This window comes from Balearica regulorum, chromosome 1 (genome assembly GCF_011004875.1).
Source record: "Balearica regulorum gibbericeps isolate bBalReg1 chromosome 1, bBalReg1.pri, whole genome shotgun sequence".
In the NCBI taxonomy this organism is placed as follows: Eukaryota; Metazoa; Chordata; class Aves; order Gruiformes; family Gruidae; genus Balearica; species Balearica regulorum.
In genome coordinates this window covers 176,003,441-176,026,810 of record NC_046184.1, presented here as the reverse complement: position 1 = coordinate 176,026,810, position 23,370 = coordinate 176,003,441, and the positions used below count along the sequence as shown (strand labels likewise).

The window sequence follows — 23,370 nt, the reverse complement described above, 5'->3', positions numbered from 1 at the left end:
AGGCTGAAGAATAATTATTCTGCTGAATAATTTATACATTCCCATTTAAGTTAGAACAGATATATTGCATGGATAATCTATTTTTAAAGAGAAATATTTCTGAAGTTACTTTTACACACTGAGATTCTCTTCTGAGTTGGCAGCAAGCCTGTATTACCTAGTATATGTACATCTGTTTGGTACAGTAGATGCAAAAATGTCTAAGAACTTGATATTCTCAGAATTTAAAGTATGTAACTCGTTACTGACTTCTAAGATACATTTGAGCTACTGTTTTTAAATATTGAGATGTTAAGTATTACTTTAGGATAAATAATTTTTTTTTTTATTTTATGGTAAGTGTACAAAGTCAGGTCCCTATTTTACGAGAAAGAATGTAAGAAATGACTGCTTTCAAATAGTGTTTCAATTTATGAGTCACTAGATTGGTTGCAAAGTTCTCTCCCTAAAATCAAATTGTTTTTGTTGGGAATAAAATATAGTACTCTTGGGGAATGTCTTCTTACGAACAATAAAAATCTGTCTCCCTAATATTCTTTTTACATTTCTGAGATACTGTTATTCTACTGTATTATCCTTCACACAATATTTTTTATTCTGATGTTTTGATAAATATTATACCAATTATACTGGATGCTATATTTGGTAGGAAAGCTAACTTTGAATCATACTTCTACCAATGTTGGAAACACACTCTGTAAACAATCTGGGATCCTGATTTCTGATTTGTGCATACCAAACAGAAGCTTCAAATGTGAGTCGTAAATACTGCATTTGATATTTTATTCACTCAGCTGTAGATGTCTTTTGGATTAGAAAAAACCTAGAGACATGAGACATTCACAAACATGAACATCTACAAGAGATCTGGATGCCAGCACCAGGATTATGATAAATTGTGCATGACTGAACACCCAGTTTTTTAAAGTTGGACTAATTTCTGAATAGTTGGAAGATCTCTATTAAAAACGTTTACGTTTTAGAAAGTTTACGTTTCTTTCTTCAATGTGTAGATCTTTAAAAGACTGAAGACATATCAAAGAAATTTTACTTTGGAAAAGAAAAAAAAAACTTTCTTTTTTATGTGATGTACACCCACTTTGCATATAGCGTGGTGAGGAACTGGTTACCAGTATGGTGTACTATTATACTTGCTACTTTCATCAGAAACAATTCAGTGGGAAAATGTGCCTAATGGTAGAAAGCCTCTGCAATATAAACAGAAACTGGGAGTGGGGATGGGAGAGAAGTGAGAAAGCAGCATTGTACAAAGAGCCAATATGCAGTGGGATTATGAGGATATAAAACTAAACACAGGTGTATGTGTGGGAGGTGCTAATGGCAAAAGAGTGCACCATGTCCTCTTCCAGGCTGTGAATTTGACATTAGGTAAACAGTTTTATAATTGATTTCATACCATCAAACTCCATACATGTACATAGCCAAATGTCTGTTTCCCACAATATTACAGAATTATTCATGTAATTTATTACTACTATTTGATAACAGTTATTTGATAACAGTTTTTTAAGCCTTTGCAGAAATGCCTTCTTTATTTATTCTTAATGATATTACTAATGCAAAGTCATAGACAACAGGATATATTGTGTTATGTCCAGTCCATTGTGAGCACAGTAATAAGGAAGGACTTCTAGAGTGTGAATTCTGCTGTGGAAAACCTGTAGTTCATTCATAATCACAATGCGCAGTGTTTCTGGTCTTTGCTCATGGACATCAAGGTCTGAGCCATTAAAACTTGCATAACTTTAAACTCATTTGTGAGTTATTTTTATTAAAGTAATTGAAAAATGTTTAAGTCATTGAGAAATACATTCAAGGGAATTTATTTGGGCCTTCTAAACATATAAAACAATTTGAATAATATATAGAGTTTTCTAGATACATTTTAATATGAGTATTTTTTAAATGGTCAGTTGATGGCAGTTTTCTGTAGAAGAGAGTGATAGTCAGGCAAATCATCCTTTGTCTACTCCAAAATGGTTCCCTTATGTCAATTACTGTTAGCTTAACAGAGTAACATTATGAGACAGGCAACTCCTTGAAAGCATCTTTAAATTGCCTTAATAACTGGACCAATTTCATATGTTAAAGTGTGTTCTATATGCAAAAGGAAGTTTGAAAGTTTATTTTGCTTTTAAACAATATTAGTATTTAGATTGCAAGAACTTATATACAAATATGTATTGAACAGCTATAATTAAAGCCAAAGTAACAATATTCTTACCTTCAGATCTTTTTATTGACTTATTTGTGGCTTTGATTTCAAGGCACAGATTTTCAATAACATTGGACCACAAAAATGTCAATAATAAAGAGCTTTATTAAATTATGACTATTAAATGAAATTTTTCTATGTAGATCTTTACTAATACTGATTATATTTCTAACATCCATCACTGTTGATAATAAAAACTGCAAATGAAAAAAATAGCTTGAAGGAAAGGTGCAAAACTGCAAGGTTTCATAAAAGTTCCATAAACAATAGAGGGTCACGAGATTAGTCTTTCTTTTGCAAAATGGATTTTTTTAACACTACTATATTGGCAGAAACAAAGTAAAAATGGCACCCTCAGAGTCATACGAAAAGATTTACCTATTTTGCTTGATAAGTTTTCTATTGAGTTCAACTTGAATTATTCTGTATTTATAAAGCCTCTAACATCATCTAGAAAATTATATTCTTGGAGTTTAAGTATCTAGCATAAATAAATTAAATCAGGAAGACTAATTCATTTCAAAATCAGACATAATGTTATGGTATTTTTCTTGATTTGGTTTACTTAACCAATGAAAAACTTTCAAAATTGTAATTTCTGCTATGAATTCATTAATAATTGTATTAATAAACATTAACAGCACTGTCACAGATATAACACCGATGACTTTATTCCCTGTTCAGGGGAATCCACTTATTTTGTCTTTTAGGTATTGCTTCTATAAGCACTTCAAAGATGACTATTGTCTTTTGTGCTTCCTCTGGTTTTTGGTTTTTTGTGGGTTGGGGGGGTTTGTTTTTTGTTGTTTTTTTTTTTTCTTTCCCAGCAGCAAATATTTTACACTCACTAGAGAAATAATCAATCAAAGGAAAAAGAGAAAAGAACATATTGCATCACAATTGGCTGTCACTGATCCGTAACGTCTCAATGGGTTTGAAAAGAGTTGGGTAGGGAAACTGAAGAAAGAGTATTTCTTTGTGTCCATCCAAGCTTTTGAATATAAACTCTCAGGCACAAGAATGACCACTTTCAGCCAGTATTGTTTTCTTTTAAAAACAGCTTTTCTAGCACTCATGTCCTTGACCTTCTTCCTATCTCAAAAGCAGTAGCAGTGAGAAAGAAATTAATAAAGTCTCTAATAAACAATAAAAACAAAAGATAAAGGCTTTTTGAAACATAGAACAGAGAAATGCAAGGCTCCTCAGTAGTTCCAGAGGACCTTAGTTTTAATTACCCCAGAGGACCTTAATTTAAATACTTATTTTGATTAATACAAAAGATGTTAATATAATATAGGAAAAAATAGGTATGACTCCCATGTATAAATACAGGCCAATGTGAAACAAAGACTTTCTAGTAAAACTGGTTGACATTCTGAGGAAAAAAAACAACCCAAACCCGTCCCCTCTTCCCACCCTCTCCCCTCAAACGTGACAACGAAGAAAAAGAATTGGAAAGATAGAGAAAATGCTGGCATTTTAGAACATACTTAGAATATTTATCTACAAAATTTACAAGCAGCATTTTGAGGAATTCAGTTAGTGATTTCATTGATATTTGTTGCAGATCTGATTCCACTGTGATTTTCACACTGTGAAATCAAAGGGATTATTTGAGAGAAAAGCTACTATGCTAGATTAACAATGATGAGATAATCTGGCTTTTGAAAAGACTGCTGCTTTTCCTGTAAATGTAATATTATTTAGCACAACTCAGCCTATTAGAAGTGATTTTAACTCTTATACATAAAAAAGGGATTTTAATGGATCATAGAAACCAAGATTAAGATTCTACAGCACTTTGATTTAAATCCATTCCCTTTGAAGTCAAAGGTAAAACTATTGTTTTTAATTAGAGCAAACAGAACAGATAAAAAACCTTAAAATTTAATAAAAAAAATTCTCCCTAAATTCTGTATAGAAGAAACTCCAGATGTAGGTGTATAGAAAGAATCTAAAAGCCAAATATAGCTCTTATTGTGGCTAGATTTTACATAATCTAAATAAAAGAAATTAATAATTTTATTCTTTCAGCATAAGAGTAGCATAGTAGTATGAAAAATTTCACGTATGAATAATGTTTCCTTTTGGATAAAGACAAATCGAAAATATGTAAAAGGAAATTGAGAATAAAATATAAAATTGAGGATAAATTGAGGATAAAAGTGATCAAGGCACAGAGAACAAATATGCCATGGATTGCAATTAATAGAAGTAATCATTTTTCGAAGGTCAGTATATAGGTAATCATATTTCTATTGTATATGAATATAATGTAATCAAAAGGAAGTTCTGGGAATAGAATTAAAGTTCAATTTCTAAGTTCATTAGGTATCTGTGTAGGAAAACTGAATGCTAATGTCTATATTTAATTGCAATTATAATTCTGAATCTTCTTGATTTGGTCTCAGAAGCCTTTGCTTATGTGAAGCAAAATTTGTAGAGGGTAACATCTTTTATTCAACAAGTTGTTATAGTTGGGGAAAAATGGACATGGTTGTCCATGGAAGAAGAATTAATTGCAATTCAAAAGTTTTTACTGTGGAAAACTAATATTGAAGACTTTGCAGCTGATTTCTAATTAGGAAAGAGAAGCATATAAAAAGATTTAAACCAGTATACTTAGGCTTCAGAATTGAAGTTTAGTTTGTGTCAGAAAAAAAAAATTGCCATGCATGCTGATGCTGTTAGAAGGAAAGACACATCTTCAAATCAAACGTCCCAAGTAGGAGGCTGTATGTATTTTTTCTTCTCAAATGGTTTCAAAGGTTTCCACTAGGAAAACTCTTCTAACTAAACCAGAATCCTCCCCAAAATTGCTACTGACAGAGGACTGTGAGGTTTCTGCTTTTGGACGATGAAATGTTTCCTAAAGGATCAGCAAGGCTTTAAAGAAGAGGTATATTTGATAGTCCTGTTCCAGAGCCTGTGCGTCCCTGAATAGCAGAATTTCATATTCCATTAGTGGCCTTAAGATTCTAACTGATTCAGCTGAGCAGATAGAAAGCATCAACGTTAATTCTACTGCCAAGGCAAAAGCTCAAAGTATCACTACTGCCAGAAATGATCAACCCTAAAGGGAAGCACAGATGACACTAGTATATTTACCATATGAACTTTATTAGATCAAATGGTCTAATTTTCCTTATTCCACTTGCATTTATTCTGAATTCCCTACTTCAGTTATTCTCAGTCATAAGTGGAAAGCAATAAACTGGCAGCTCTAATCAGGCAAAGTTTCGTATGTACGAGCATCAGAAAGAAATAAAATATAGTATTTTCATCCCTCTTGAAATGTTAGAAGAGGCCCTATAGACTGTTCTGGTCATGGTTCATCTGTTACATGATGCGGTGAAGGAACAGTATCAATTTTCCAGCTTTTCATGAGCTTCCAACATGCAGAAGATGCATTAAAAAACTATATCAGAGCCCACATGCTTAAATTGAGTATACGATTAAGAAAGAATTAGGAAATTGTTCCTTTGACTCCCACATTTGCAACAAAGCCCCAGTGCAGCCAAAGGATTGCTTTGTGTATCATTAGATTAAACATACAGGCTTCCCCTTCAATGGTCTCACTTACAAGATGCATTAACACTAGCAAGGAAGTACAATCTGAAGTTAGAAAAAAACGTCATCTTGGAGGTTTACTTTTAGTTTTGTTTTTCTTCCTACTGTATAGCAACAGCTCAGTCATTATGAATGAAACTTGAATATCCAGACTTTTCTACCTCTTCCCTTCAGTAAGAACCAAACTGCCTGTTTAAATGAGAAGGTCATAACCCATTTGAAGACAAGACCTGAACAGAAAAATTTTATATTACTATCTACTTTTCTCTTTCAAAAACCACAGTTTAGAAGTGATTAAATGTACTTTGATGTTTCTGCAGTTAAAACTCTTGCGGCCATGAAAACTGTTCTTGTACTTCTTCCTGCTCCTTGTATAGAACTGTCCCTTGATTATCCAGTTCTCCAAGACACATTCATGAGAACAGTATCTGAACTTACTACTCCACGTTCACATATTTATGCCTATAACAGACTGATTTTTTTTCTTGTTCATTGACTGTGAACAGTTTTTATGATTTTATAGGGCATAAATACTTAATGTTTCTCATTTCCAAACTTCTTCAAGTTTGTGATCAACAAAGTATTCACTGTGTAAATCCTTCTTCTCATGAACTTATCATTCTCATTATCTGATAGAAAAATAATCATTTCACAGTCAGTAAAATCCTAAGCAGTGCTGACAAAGTCATGGTTGTTTGATGACTACAACACAGGCACCAGCTCTTCCAATATTTAGGGAAGCCATCTGCAGAAAAAAAAGATACAAATTAACTGAACAGGAGCAAGCTATGCAAGAGATTGCCAAACTGCCGTGTCTACATTATTCTAAAATGGTCAAAACTAATGGGAGTATAAACTGCTAAAAATAAATACAAACCACAATATTGTAGTTTTAAAGTTATTTACTCACATCTGATATCTTTGATTTGAAAGTGTGAGATCAGAAAAAAAAAAAAGGAAATTATTTTAGAGCTGTCATCAATTTTGTGAACCGTTGATATGCAAGGGGTTTCTATAATCTGATGCTTCCACTTTGGTCCCTGAGGCAAGGTCAAGGCTACCAATACCAAAATTGTATGGTTCCAATATTCCTAAACAGGTTCAAATGTCCATTAGCATAATTTTGATGCCTTTAGTCACTATTCAAGACAACACAAGGATTAATAACTTTAGAGACTGGATCTTGCTGAAACTAACACAGTAGAGTCAGCTTATATGGCATGAAACAATAACAGTAATGATAACACACCATAATTAATGGTAGTGTGTGTATCAAAGCAGAGGTGTTACATGTTTCCTAACTATCTGTCCAAATGTGGTTAATAATATTTTTTTCTTTTTTCTTTTTTTTTTTTTTTTTTAATGTGGATTGGTAGATTTGGGAAAAGAATCTCTCCAAATTGATTTCTTGTTTCCTACAGAATGTCGTAAAAATGCTCTTGTCATTTAATTAATAGTAGATAAAAAAGATGGGCTTCTGCATTAACTTTACACAATGTATGTCTACATTTAAGCTTGACAACAGAAGTCCCCCTTTACAATCATAAAAAGAAATAGGTATTTTTTAGTATAATACATCTGGCCTATTTGAAATACTTATTTTAGGATAAGATCATGCTTTCAAAGTATGTACTTTTCTTCACTAACTTTAAAGGGAACTTACGGTGACTAATTCAGGTGTAGACATCTACACTGGTGGAACAAATTACTTTTTCAGAAAATCTTAAAACAGAATTAATAACAGAAAGTGTTGAAGCAATCCTTTTTTTTTTTTTTTAAGTGTTTGTTATGAATCTAAATCTTTCCAAGCACTACTATGACATAAGAAAATACATTATTTCTACAACCAAATCACTAGTCCCCAGCTTCTTGTATTATACTTTTATTTCTATTATATCTATTAATTCTTATATGGTTCAACGTTAGGAACATACATACAGTTTGACATTTCAAAATATTCATCAAACAGAAGAAAATGGAATTGAAGAATGAAATGAAAACTTCACTCTACATAAAATAAACAAATTTTCATATGATCTTCAGGATATGCTGGTTACCAATTAAAATTCCAGATCCATTTTGATACTTTTTATGACATTTATTCTGCATGAAGAAAGATGGAAAAAAATGAATTTGCTATAGAAATTTATGTTGGATCTAATCCTCTCTTTTCTATCTTCAGAAGAAACTCCTGACATAAAACTTAATAAAATACTAGGACTACCTTTACAGCTATGACAACTTCAGATCCTATGCTTTTTTTCAGAAAAGTAATGTTTTTATGTACAGCTATCAAAATACATTACTGACAAAATAAAATAAAGACTTTATGATTACCTGTGTCCATTCATTAGTTTGAGGGTCATACGCTTCCATAGTGTTCAGGTATGTTTGACCATCGTAGCCACCTACTGCATATAATTTGTCACCAAGAAGACAGACACCAACAGCATCTCGAGGCATACTCAGTGGAGCCACCATTGTCCATGTATCAGTTTTTGGATCATATCTGAGGAAAGAGAAAGGAAATTGAATGTCCAGGGAGAAGATAAGTATCAATTCATGCTGATCTTCACTTAACTATATTTTTTTTTTTTTTGGTGGAAAAAAATAATCCTTTAACATCCTATCAAAAAATATTCTTCCTAACAGCAAAAAGAAAACAGATCTATTGCATTCCCAATTCAAACCTCTAAACATTCATTAGGAACTTTTTCTCAACTAGCCTTTAGGTATAAACTAAGGTATTTGTGAGGTAAGGTGTCATGAAAAGAGATTTGAGAAGGATATAAGAGCAGTATCTGTATGTATGTATATTTTTATGTATATATTTTAAATAGGATATTTCTTCTGGCAGATTAAAAATATTATTTCTAAAATTATATGATGCTATATTTTAAGTTATAAAGTTATACTATGCAATGTTCACAGCCAGAAATCCTCCCTAAGAATTCAAGGGATATGCTTAACTGCATTAGAGTTAGATTGTCCTCCTGATATTTGCTCAAGTGAAGATAGTAGTACTGTTTTTGAGACACAATCACCATAGAATTTTTAAAACTGAGGGCAAAATTCCTTTTGTATAATGAGAGTAGTTCAAAAATTAAACATTCAGTTTAAGTCATTAATTTAAATATTCATTAGCAATGTAAAAATTAGTTAATTTCAGAAGCCATTCCATTGCATCTATTTTAGACATCTGTAAAATAGAAATGAATCACCTTTTGATAGTGCCTCTCAATTTGTCACTAAGGATGTCTGGAGCATTAGGTTAAAGTAGATACCTAATTTTTAGATGACAGATATTACTAAAATAGAATAATGTATCACAGTATGATAGAATTAATTTCATCTGTCCTTAAGCATCTCTACTATGTAGTAGAATCACTTGATAATCAGTGGAGAAAATAAACAGTTTAAGGATACAAATCCTTTGACAGACTTTAGTCATTTGCTTAAGTGTAAGGTAGATCACACTTTGGGCATGATAATTTCTCTATAATAATTGCAAAAGAACTCTATAATGGCTAAACATCTTATTCATTTGCAAGTCCTCTAGCTACTATATTGTAATATAAAATTAGACACCAAACCACTTCTACACCTTTAAGAGACAGTATTGGCTATAAGTTCATTTTTTTTTGTGGCAATTCAGGTTCTTTCAACATATTTTCTTGTAGTTTAAACTTTATTAACTAGAAGTTGATAATCTACAGAAAGTTGTATATACATCTGCTTTACAAAAAGGAAAATTCTAGGTTTTACTACAAAGGTTGACTATAAAAGCACCTGTTAACTATTTCAGTCATCCATATTTTCAATAAAGCAATTAGTAGGAACACTGTTTGAAGTCCCACATTGCATTTGAACCATGGAAATTTTAAAACTTTTCAAATATAAATATTGCCACAACGTTACAGTGCTTTGTTTGTAACTGCCTTTGATTTATAAATATGACCTTTGAATTGGACAATAACAGAATTGTCTTTAACCTTATTGAATTGTTCTTAACAGCTAAATAAATTTTGGGAAATAATTCTGCTCATCTACTGGCTGTTAATCCTTCTGGCTTTATGGGGACTTCTCAGAAAATAAGTTGTTAAAATTTTATGTTCAATTTTTTATGTCTAAAATACCATTGAATTAAATGTGTTGTTCATTTTACTTTATTTTTTTAAATTTTTTATTTTATTTATTCATATTCTTTCATTTTGCTATATTTCCTTGAGAAGTTTTGAGTTAAATAGATATATGATAAATGTCTTAAAACTTGAGAGGAAAATAGTTTAGAACCATACTTGAATATGTAGAAGGGAAATTCACATGTAACAAGAAAAAAAAATTAATTTTGAATGGATTTTTTCAAAGAATGTGTGACTTTTTCAACAACAGCATCATATGCCTCTAGCTGAAAGAGTTTCCCAACCAGTGAAATGCACCAGTTTGCATTGTATCTTCACCTGCATAAAGGCAATAAATTTTAACAGACTCTTTGATACACAATGTTTGAATTACAAGGACAAAGGTGAGAAGGTAGACAAGCAGGGAAGCTAAATACGATTGACAGATTTGGACTTTTTTTTTAATAAACAGGTATGCAAGGCTAAACAGAATTCTTATAACTCAATTCTGTCAATAAAATAGAACTGCACAAGAACTTGTTTTTTTATAATTGCCAGGAAACTGGCTGAGATTTCTTATATCCTTTCTTCTGCTAAGAACAACAGTACATTTCATCTTTATAACTAGGTATGCCCTAGGGTGAGAAGGGTTATAATAAAAGTTCCTGAACATGGAAAGAAATCAATTTGAAATCAGGGTGAGATGAAGGGGAAAAACTATAGATCACTTGCTTATGTTTTTAATAGCTGTCAAGTTTTGAGTAACATTTGAAGAAGAAATCTACTTGATAAAATCTGCCAAAATATCTCCAAAATCTTATAATTTTTGAAAAAGAACTAGTTATTTTACCTTTAAAAAGGAACACAACATTGTACTTTCCCAACTTGTGAAGTGCAAACATAACTATTATTTTATTGTAGAATGCTTGAGTCCGTAGGAAATCCTTTACAATTGCATCAACCTTAGAATAGTTCAATCTGGGAGTCCTAATCACTACTGAGGAGGATCTTAGCAGTAGCATTGAAAAAACATGTCTGCTCTCACTAGTTTTAATCTCAAAAATAATTTTTAAAATGTTATGTCTGATTTGACAGTCTTCCAGGAGCAAACTGGTATTTGAATAAAGCACATCCTATCAGGGATGTATCAGAATGACAAAATGACCGAAGAAGAGACTCATTCCTGAAGACGAAAAGAGACTTAGTTAAAAAAGATGCCCTAGATATTTACAGAAAGCAAAACTTTCAGAGACATATAAAATAAATAGCTTACTCTAATAGACCTCATTATCACTTACTAGTCTTTGGTTTCCTAAGTTATTGAGATGCTTTTATTTTTTGAAGGTGATGCATTATTTTTGAATGTAAAAATAGACACATGCCAGCCACCTTATAATCTTATCAAACACTGGCAGGGCCATGAGAGTTTTTTCATGTTTTAGTGGAGTTCACTGGTTAATTTACATCCACTCTATGCAAGCTAATAGCCTTACAAGTTCTGATTTGCTAGTCCCAAGTTTTGGTCTGGAAGCTAACTGTCCATGAAGTACATTATTCACATTTTTTGCTCTCAGTGCAAAAATACCTAGACAAGGAACACTGTATAATGTCATTCAGATACTAGTACATAAAATAGCTTAATGATATGTGGTTTAGTTCATGGTTATAATCCCCCCTGAGAAAGACAAATGTGATGGGATGTGGTTTGTCTTCAACACCAGAAGGGCTTTCTTCTCAGAGACTGAAAATTGAAATAAAAGCTCCCTTACAAGTACCAACAAGCAGAAGTAGTTGGAAAAATTTCATACTTATTAATATTGTCACTAGTAGTCTTAATATAAATTTATTTCATTGAAAATTCTGATTTGTCCTTATAAATAGAAGCCCATGAGGATAGGCCTTGTAAGTACAGGCATCATGGGATTTCTCTGTTGAACTTTCCATCTGTTAGAGATGACAAGTAAAGTATTTGGCAGTCTGTGATCTTTGCTTACATACAGTAGAGACGAGAATGAGTCTAAGACTGAGCAAAATCATATGGATAACATAAGGAGTAAGTTTTAACTTATAATTTTTGGATTACTTATTAGGTAACTGGTAAATGCCAAGCCAGATTCAGCAGAAGCAATAACTGATATCTAATTAAAGTTTAACCCCTTCAGAAAACAAAAAACAGATAAATCTCTCCCGGTGCTTATCTTTACTTGTATGTTAAGACAAACCAGCTACTCAAAAATATTTACTTTAACCTTTGCAACCTGTAAGAATTTGGAGAGTGTATTTTCCTTATTCTATTTTAAAGCATACAGAAATAGAAGAAAGTCAAACCTTCATGAAACATTTGAAGAGTATCTTCAAAATGAATGCTATAATCACTCCAAGTGTGCCCTATTGCCTTACTAGATATTCCTGAATTTGCAGAATATCCACTTGCAAAATTCAGGGTACTGTAAATGCAATGTATAACACTTATATCAGCATGTCAGAAAGTGGCAGTGTTGCTAAAGGAAGCAACATCATGTACTGTAAATATCCATCACTTAAGCAGTTCTATATTTCTTCTTTGCTCAGCTATGTTTTTAGAGTTACAAAATACAAAGCACAATTTGGTGTTATAAAATTATTTCAAGGCTGAATTTTTATCTCTGCTAAGACGAGTTTATGACTCTGCAATGTGTAATACCGTGCCTTAAAAACAAAGATTTATTAAATGAGGTGTGAAAAGAGTTGATTTTTGTGTCCATGAAAATATATAATAGTACTGTGAAAAAAAGGGAAAGAAAATAACCTTCAAAGAAATTGTCTATTACAAACCTCTATGGAATTTTTCAAGTAAATAATAATTTGCAATTTATTGGGGTAAAAACATCTGTTTAATTTTACCATCACTTAGCTATGAAAATGATGCTACTTGAAATTATTTTGTATTCAAAAAATGCATGCATAATTGGATACCTTTCTACATAGTCCAGCAGTCGGGAACAATGGTTAGAAGCAGGAGCATCATGGCCTCCAACTGCATAAAGAAAGCCATCACATGTAGCCACTCCTACACCTCCTCTTCTCTTACACATAGGAGCACACATATTCCATTTATTTGTGTGAGGATCATAATATTCCATTGAACTCAAACATGAACTTCCATCCCGACCTCCAACTGAATATAACCTAAGAAAGTCCACATGAATAAAAATGTTAAAAAAACCAAGAGCTCAGAACTGTAGGAATAAAAGCAAGGAGCATCTGGGTTTTTATCTGACATCAGCAAACAGGAAAAAGAAAAAAAATATAATTGCTCAAAATCATACAAATTTCATATGGTCAGCAAACATAGATGATTTTAATATTATTACCAAATTCACATACTACTTAGTGCTTTGCCAATCTGAATACAAAGGAAGATATTTTCTTTATGGTAAATGGATATTTTCATTCTTAGATTACAGCATACACTGCCATAAGTGTCATAAGTGACATGCAGATTTGTCTCTATAATTTATAAATGATGTAAGCAGGGTTGCTGCCTAACTGCTCATCATCTGTGAGGTGGAAGTGCTAACTTATACTTGATAATTCAGACAAACAAGAAATATGCAATCCATTTATTATAGTTTCTCTGTGTTTTTATCATGCATCAAAGGAGTGGGAATTAGCTTGACAACTCCTGTCCTGTATGTTAATATTCTATCTTTTATAATTCTTTAATACTGAATAGATTCACAAGCTTTTAATTCTCCCTTCTTGGGGGGGAAAAAAAAAAAAAAAAGAAAAAGAAAAAAAATGCTGCATAAGCTCTGTATAATAAAGTACAAACCATATGGAAAGCTGTAGTCAGTCTTTGATCCAGTATTCAGCCTATTCCAAATACAAAACTATCAATGGGACACTCATGTTCAGAATGAATTTTACACTTACAACATAGTAGAGATCACATATGCAGTGTATTGCAGAAAAGAATATCACATTATGTTTTAAATATGGACTTTTAAAAAGTACTATGTCCATTTCAAGGACTTTGGTTACACTGAAAACAAGTCTTGCCCACACTAACATTAACATGTCTACTCAGCAAGAAAATGATACCCCCAGGAACTGTATGCTGATTTTCTTCATCAGAATATATTATGAGGATTGAGTTCTGTAGGGAAGTCATGGAAAACTTCTGAAAATATTTTAAATTCAAAATGGCAAAAATGTGGTTTAATAAAACATATGTTGTGTTTGTAACTATCTGCAGTCAAGAAACTTGTTTCCTTCCTTCCCTCTATAATGGTTCCCAGGAGGAAACAGTTCTGATTGTTATTTCCCAGTATTACCATGCTGCATTCATTTCTTATATGAATCCTTTTGCAGTCTGTTGCCTTTTCTACAGTGCCTAGAGATTAACTAATAGAAACACAGGCTGTTTTAAAGTCCATCCACTGAGCAATTTAGGATGCAAGAGCTGTCTGTGTGAAGCAATTATTCATTTGGAAGCTTTTACTGTCCTAAGCGCTCCATGAATTCAGAGCTACTTAAATGTGCATTTACCATTATGTTTCCTTGGCATGGATGCTGATGAATAAGGAAGTACCGTACTACTAGTAAATATGTCACTGAAGCCATAGAGCGTTTTTGGTACTGCCTGACAGACGTACTTGTGTTCTGACTAAAGTAGCCAGGAGAATCCATACTCCTCTAAGAGAGATGTTAATGAAAATATACTTTTTTGGCAGCTATTCCTGTGGATCCAGCCCTAAGACATTTACCTTTCTATGTGATTATCAGATATCTACAGGTGAGATCCAAATCGAGATTAAGACTTCTACATGTAAATGTTAACCTGTGGGTGTCTACAGTGTCTAAACTGCTGTTATGCTCAGGGTAGTCAGCTGAGCCTAGAGACCAGCCACAATAATTTTTTTCTTCAGCAGAGAATAAGAATTTCAGAACAGCACTAAAAAAATTTAAACATGTGATCCAAATACATTTACATTAATATAAATGTAAATATAAGTATTTACATGTAAGTGTCTGCAAGCATGTTATCTTTATTTTCAAAGATGGGACTTGGTTCAGCTGCCCAGAGACAGTCATCAAATCTTATTTATGACATCTAGGGTATGGTGACATTCCCTGCAGGCTGGCAGATAAGACAAAGACTACACAGGAAAAACATGCACAATTGCTGGAGGTCTAGTAGGCTATCCTGAAGCAATTCAAATGGCAGTAGACAATTACATGTAGATAAGTGAATTGATTCCTAAATATGAATACCATGGTTATCAAGCCTGAGATTTCCAAATAGCTTTCTAAGTAAATATTTGGACACCTAAACACTTCACAAATTTTAAAAACGCAAAGTACCAACTCTTCTGCAGAGTTCAGTGTGAATAATCATGTGTGACCCTAGTCTAAATACCTACCACTTTCTTTATTACTTCTGGCATGAAAAGTTCTCATCTATTCCATTGTCTTTCAACTGAAATAAATCTGTAAGCTGATATTTCCACATTGAAAGTGAAGCACATTTTTTCATTCCTTCATTTCAATTAAGACAGCTAGTAAAATATAGCTAAAGGCATTCCTGAGTTGCTGGTAAAAAGACAGCAAATGTTGTTCATAAGTAACTGATAAAAATTTCAGCCAATGATTGAGACCACTTAGATTTTGTTAAAACGCTCTGTGCTATTCAGAACAAAGCAAAATTAATTTCCAAAATCAGATTTTGGAATTATTATTTAAAGTTTGATTGTGTTTATATCTCAGCCAGGAATAGTTCATAAGACTAACAATAAAATTTTATTTCACAGAAGTCTAATTCAGACAAATAAAAGTTAGAAATCAAGTAATTGTTTTAAAGCTCTGGTTGGGGCTGAGCCTGAACACTTGAGTCAGGAATTGCTTCTACTCTTCAGCCAAGTTTCCTAATCCATAGTGACAAAGGTCCAAAATTACTTCAGAACAACTCTGCAACCTGTGCTGAATATTCAGGATACTGTACAGCTAATTGAAACTTTTGCAATACTTATATCCAAAGATATTTGCTAGTCTTACTTCCTTCTTAGTGGTTAGGGTCCTATTTATTAGATGACTCAGAATGAATCCATTTCTGCAGCTTTGTCTTTCTTGTAACAGTTTATAGTAAAATTTTCTATAGGGAAGAGTATAATGTATTTCTCTAAAAAAGCCTGAAAACCCGGCATTATTGAGATCAGATATCAGCCCTGAAATTGTAAGGGCTACTTTTATGCCTTTTAACTATATTCAGTTCTATTACTTCAGTTACCAGGTGTGAATGATTTGTTGAAAATACTAGTAAGTAGACTTTCATTTTCATGTGCAAATTCTTTCAGAATTCAGAGATGAAAGATAATCCAGTGAGTCTGAATTTATGAAATGCAAGTTCCTCAAATTTTGCTTTGTTTGTTAATTTCACATTGTTAATTTACAATATTATCTAGTAATTTTACCTTACCTAAATGCTTTGTACTACTTCCAGCTGCTCTTTTACTATACAACTACCATAGGGATAGTATATACACTATCCCCAAAAGTCTAACTTAGCATCAAACACATAGCTCATTTTTTCTCCCAGATTACTGGTGTCTATAGGCTTCTTGTAGATGTCATATCTCTTAATAGCTTTTGAGTAGCTACAATATTGTAAGAATTTTATTTTCAACATTGTACAATTAAAAAGAAAGCTTGAGAAATAAGCATAATCACAGTCATGTAATACTCATATTTTAATTCATTTTTGAGTTGGGAATATTCTGTTAACTGAATTGCAACTCTGTGTATCCCATCAAAACTGGTGGGTGTTCTATTATAATTATCATTGTTTAGAAGGGAAGATCGACAAGGAAAAGAAAGTATCCAGTAGTGAGTACTTTTATCTCCACTGATCACAGCGAAAGTTTTGCCTGTGGAGATGTTATAGATTTCTATTTCCCAATGGTCTACATTTCAGCTTATTCAGACTCTGTGCGTAGATATGAATTTAGACCAAACTCAGTCATCTCTGAGCTGGAAATTTCTCTTTTCAGGGTTTGGTCACTTCTTTTTGTATTAAGATGGATAGAGATTCATAAATGTTTGTGTGTATATGTGTGTCTGTGTGCGTGCGTGTGTATATATACATATACACGTATAAAATAGCTAGAAACTGCAGTGGAGGTTTCAAAGTAGAAAACATTAGGAGAAATCATGACTGCCTGGATCAAAAGCATTTATCCCAGTGCTATCATTACAAACCTTTGATAACTAATCAGAAAAGCCATTTTTAAATTCAGTTTGACAAGCCAACCTCAAAAGACCAGACTGCCTTTGATGTGAGGTAGTATGGCTTGTGAAAACAGTTGAATCATGCCTTTGCTGCATTTCTTAACAAGGTTTTGCCTTTCAAAATTCTTTCACTGTGAATATCAAAGACTGAATATCCAGTCTTTTGCTTAGGCCCCTTTGCACCCTCTTCTGCTCTTTCAGTGTGCCTGAAAGAGCAAAAGAGAATTACTCTGGCACAAAGTATATCTGCCTGGTAGAAGTGAGGGGAAGGTAATAATTTTCATCAGTGCTGGACTTCTGTGTTGCTCAATCAGTCCATACCTGGCCTAGGAATCAAACTGTAGGAGAGGAAAGATATCTATCCATGCTGCCTTGGTCATGCCAAAGAACAGCAGTTCACTAGCAAAAGTTGAAAAAATTATAATTTTCTGAATGGAAAGCATTAATGAAGTCTTATGTCTGTGTGTAAATTTGGAATGGTATTTCATGTATTTGGTGTAGTAATGCAGTAGTGGAGTAAATTAAAAATACATACAGTTTGATCAAAAAAAAAAAAGAAGGAAAAAAGTAATAAAGTGTCTGCAATTAAAGAAATAGTAACTATTCATAGAAAATATTGAGAGAAAAGCAACCTTTGCATGGATAATATCATTACAGCAAAGTTCCACTTCATACACTAGAAAGTATAGTTTCCTAATAGAAAGAACCTGTTTCAAGTAAATTTAATTCTAATCAAATTATATTGGTTACCTTATCTTTGCAAAAGCATTGATTGAATGCAGATTCCACCAGTGAAAAATGTTCTTGACTGTATCAGGCTATAAGACAGTTAAGGTAAAATAATCTTCGTAAATTAATAATTTACTACAGCATGAGCTTAAGGCCCTTTATTTTCTCTCTTATTTATTTAAAAAAATACAGTGAATCTGTCATTAAATAAGAAATTGTTATTGAATTCACAGAATGACTTTGTGCTATACTGAGCTAATATGTTTATGATATTAATCTTCTTTGTGAGTTTAATAATTTTAGACCATACAGCTGTTCCATTTTATTCTGCCTCAGTATCCATTTATTGCACGATTCTGACTAAAATATTAAAAAATACCTACACCTTTCTGTAGTTTCTACAGTTAATGAAGAATATTTTCAACATGTGTCCCTTTTTCCCTATAGCAGGAGGCAGAATAATTGTCTTTTTTGAGAAATGAGTTTGATCAAAAGCAGCAGTTAATAAACAGCACATTTATAAAACATTAGCAGTGTCAAAACTGTCATAAAAGAACCTGAAATAACTTCTAGAGAATTTAAATTAAGGTATAAATTTATTTATAGGTCAAAGTATATTTAGAGTAAAATATAGTAAGAACAGAGACAAGATTTAAAAAGTTTCTACAAAAAAAATTCTAACACTGACAACTTGTGAGTTAGTCTTTGAAATGTTTGTCTTTCTCCCCATTGCAAAAGCATTTTGTAAAATTAGTTACATTTATAAAATACCTAATAATTAATTAATAACATCCTAAGTCAAATTTTGTTTTACTCTCTAGTTGGGTAGATAATGTAAGATCTATTATGGAAACAGACGTGTCAGGGCGTGAATATTTTGATACGGAAAAGCACTGCTGTATTTCAGTATCAGGCAAAATATTCATGTCATTCATAAAATATGGATTTAAAAGTATTTGTTTGTAGTCAGTGAGAATATTGGGGGCAGAAATCTTGCAGTATGAAACATATTTTCTCTCCTTACATGACTATAATTATGTATGCCAAGTATAGTATTGTTCTTAGTTCAAATGGATTAGTAAAAGAATAACTGAATCATCAATAAGGCACAAGAGCAAAGAAACCCTCGAGCAAAAAAAAGCCAGGAAAAAAACAGTTCTGATGGAAAATATAATTGTTTCAGACATAATTTCTTATCTTGTTAGATTGGCATGAAATTTTGAAGTGTTAGTTCAGCTTTAAAAATCACAATTACAGCATATTAATACTTCATTTATTTAATAACATTGAGCCAGTTCCCTAGTTTTTACTCAAGTATGAAAATTATCAGTGCATTGCAATTATGTGGATGACTTGGAAAAAAGTTTTAGATCATTTAGTCTGTGACCTTCACAATGAACAAATCCTTCTCAATTCAATGAATTCAACCAATAATGAAAGATTCAGTTGAAGCTGGTCTACCAAGTCAAAAGACATTTAATTTTACCCCAATATTAGTTATTAAGAAGTTAATCAAGTTTCAAATTAGAAAAATAGAAATATCAGTTAACAGTGGAGATGGCATGGTATTCTGTTCTGCTGAGTAGAGTAGATGTTTGATAGGCTGTTGCTTATAAAGATATTCAGTTGAGTGTTGAATTAGATATTTAGCTTTCTTTAATTTCAGTAAAATTTAGATGTTTAAATAGCTTTCCATATTTCCACATATGAGGGAATAAGAAAGTATTTGTATACATGTGTATATATATACACACATGAATACATATGTGCATATAATTCAGGTAAATGCCTACATTTGGTCAGGGGAGTCTCTCTAGACTTTTCCAACTGCACTGAACAAGAGCTTCCTTCAGGTTCCAGAGTATAGGCACTAAGTACTCTTTGAAAAGACAGGCTGGGATTCTCATACTTCACATCCCACTGAAGATTAAATGCCAGACTTCTACAATAACCCAGAATGTGGATTACTAATATATTTTGCAGTGTTGACCACGAGAGATAAAAGACAGTGATTGCTGAATGTCTTTTAAAAGTTTCCACTTAATTGTGGAAGCTACATAAATAAAAAATTAGGTGTGAATCTTTCTAGGCATTATCCACACTGCCTCCTACTGTCTAGATTGGTACAGATACTACATTTAAAAACTAACGTTAGAGTGATGCCATTGCCTTTTCCTGTCAGATATTAGGACTAAGTTAACTCACTGTGTCTGCTTGGTCTGAAGTACCCTTATATGCCCAAATTAAAGCATACCATACTATGTCATGTTCATTATCTATGTAGAATTTGTTGTTCATTACAACATGTACAGAAAAAACCCTGTGTAGTAAAGACAAGATGTTTGTTATTACAAAAACTGAATGGCAGACCTTACAGCAAATGACAGTCATGCTAGCTGTATACCAATCAACAGTCATCTAGTCCAAAAAACTTGTTTGTGTGGGTGAAGGACAAAGAGAACTGCATGGTAGGGCACGCCCACTAAAAGATGTAGTGTGCAGTAAACATGCAAAACAGAAAGATGACCTAAGCATCTGGGAGCCTAACCATAACATATCAAAAGAAAACAGGGTCATCAACTTCCCACCCTGCAATGTAGCAATGGATTTAGCATCTGTCACGTTTCCTAACAATCACTTGGGTTCTAAAGAGAAATACATCCTAGCTGTATGAGAGACTGCCTTAGATGCAGGAAAAATACCGGTTTTGCTGTAAAGTGTCATGATTTTTCATTGTCCTCTTCTAAGAGTCACATATATTTACCAAACTTGTGTAGGTTCTAGGCCTTTTTAAGGCTAGCCTAGCCACATGAAAAGAAGCACAACTCTGCAGAGACTCCTCTTTCACAGGCTGGATGTAAAATACCAAGTTAAATCTTGTCTGAAAAAGAGAGAATATGATGCATATTGAACTGAATTGCACATTCATTGAGCTGCATGGGACCCCCACATAAGAAATATGAATTTGTGTGCAAAAGTACAAAAGATCAGACCAGGGCACTAAATTAGTAATAAGTCTTAATGATTCGGTTAAGAGAAAATGCCACAGATAGTTTATTATATGATGCATGAAAGGTAAAGAAGCAGAACTCCTGGAGGAGGTTGTAATCAGCCACGCAATCAAGTTTTGTAGGTGGTTATATAATGTAATGCATTGCTAATTCTCTTGTGCCAAACACTGAACTGCTATTAAGGACTTTGTGGAATTATTAACCTATGCCTCTCTGAGGTCAGAACACAGTGTATATATTCCTGTGAGTGACTAACTACAAGACAATTTTGAGAACCTTTCTTGTGAGCACACTAATTTGTTTGGGATTTTGATATTTTCTTGAAAATTAAGGTTCAGCTAAATTTTCTGATGTTCACTTTGTAATAATGCATAGTAGTCATAAGGGACATATTAAACTAAAGCAACTGCAATTTACCATAGGCACAATATTGATCTAAATAACCCAAATTTCATTCCAGCTTTGTTTCATTAAATGACCTGAAGACAAAACATTCCCCTGCACATATGCCAATGTCTATATTGGCCATCTCTCTTTGCTTCCCATTCAAAATGAAAAAGAGAATAGCTGGAAAAGTACTGCTAAGACAATAATCCAATTTATGGAAATGCATTACTAATTGAATCCAACTATAGCAAAACTGCTGGAACTGAATGAATGTAATTGGATATAAATAAATAAAAACAATTTTTTTTTAAAAATAAAGCTAGATGTTATTAAAGCCTCTCTACCTAACAAATGAAATTGAAAATATAACAAATGAATTTACATGAGTGTGAAGGGACAAAACAGTAAATATTTTTATATATATGTATTTTTTAAAAAAATCATTAGTATACTCTCTTTCTACGAATGAGAAAGTAATTCTAAATTCTATCTGCTACAATCAAGCAACAGACAAAAATCTAACATTGTCAATTGATAATAAATAATTTCATAAATGACATAACAACAAAACCACATTTTTATTTTGGAGTTTCTTTCAATGAAAATTCAAAATACATTCAAATATCAGTGACTAAGATAAACAGTAAAAAGGAAAGAAACATAATTGATGGAGAAAGATGGGGCTTTCCAAAGAACTCCAATGACAAAGATGTTGGATTGGACTAAGAAGATCTATGTTTAGTGTTTTGTTCCTATGAAAGAAAATATCTCTGGGTCAGTTTAAGCATCTTTCCCTTAGTATTTTTCTTCATATTCCTGGATTTAAAAAAATCATTAGTCATAATTTTGAAGTCTTTTCTGAGATTATAAATTGTGACTCACATCCTCAAGACTGTTTGAGCATTTGGTGACTTCCTTTGGTACCAAACTTATGAACAAGAACCATATATAGAGCTTTGGACCCAACCTTTTGAAAGCTGAAATGTTTCAAAAATGTTCAATTTAGCATTTTTTTTAAAACTGCTACCAAAAAAAAAAAAAAAAAGGTGGACCCTGGCCAGAGCTGGTCATTTGGCCCAGGATGTACGTGCTGCTTGGGTACTTAAAGCCCATCCCATTCTTCATTTTTCACCTTTGCCTATGAAGCCAATTTAAATGGCTTCATTATGGGTTTCTAATAATCTTTTCTTTTCCAAACACCATTTAGAAAACATTCGATAGGAAACCTGATCTCCTAACTCAACACAAAGATCATAGAATCATAGAATGGTTTGGGTTGGAAGGGACCTCAAAGATCACCTAGTTCCAACCCCCCCTGCCATGAGCAGGGAGGGATGCCCTCCACTAGACCACGTTGCCCAAAGCCCCATCCAACCTGGTCTTAAACACTTCCAGGGAGGGGGCCTCCACAACCTCTCTGGGCAACCTGTTCCAGTGCCTCACCACCACTCTAACAGTAAAGAATTTCTTTCTAACATCTAATCTAAATCGACCCTCCTTCAGCTTAAACCCATTACCCCTTGTCCTGTCACTACACTCCCTCATAAACAGTCCCTCACCATCTTTCCTGTAGGCCCCTTCAGGTACTGGAAGCCACAATTAGATCTCCCTGCAGCCTTCTCTTCTCCAGGCTGAACAACCCCAACTCTCTCAACCTGTTCATAGGAGAGGTGCTCCAGCCCTCTGATCATCTTCATGGTGCTCCCCTGGACTCACTCCAACAGCTCCATGTCTTTCTTGTAGTGGGGACCCCCAAGCTGGATACAGTAGTCCAGGTGGGGTCCAGTATGTGGCAATTATTTCATGCTGAAATGTGCAAAAATCAATGTTGCAATTGTACCGTCTGTAAGTGCCCTGGTGCTGGCAGCAGCGGGGGCTGCAGGGGCCTCTGTGAGGAGAGGCTGGGGCTGCCCCATGCTGGACACAGCCAGTTCCAGCCGGTTCCAACCCACCCATCGGAGGGCACAGCTCAGCCCCACAGACAAGGTGGGGGGCAGCTCAGGGAAAACGTATTTAAGAAAGGGCAAAATGTCACACAGGCAGTGAGGAG

General features: G+C 33.2%; 1 protein-coding gene across 1 annotated transcript in view; it reads right to left on the bottom strand.

Moving 5' to 3' along the window:
* Positions 1 to 6,022: 6,022 nt before the first annotated feature.
* KLHL1 (kelch like family member 1) overlaps positions 6,023 to 23,370 on the bottom strand; it is a 268,520-nt gene continuing 251,172 nt past the window's right edge. Inside the window, exons 9-11 of the mRNA XM_075741724.1 lie at positions 12,883 to 13,095; positions 8,144 to 8,315; positions 6,023 to 6,551 (exon numbers count right to left, since the gene is read on the bottom strand). Of these exons, the coding sequence (XP_075597839.1) occupies positions 6,492 to 6,551; positions 8,144 to 8,315; positions 12,883 to 13,095 (445 nt within the window). The 3' untranslated portion in view covers positions 6,023 to 6,491. The remainder of the gene's footprint in view (positions 6,552 to 8,143; positions 8,316 to 12,882; positions 13,096 to 23,370) is intronic.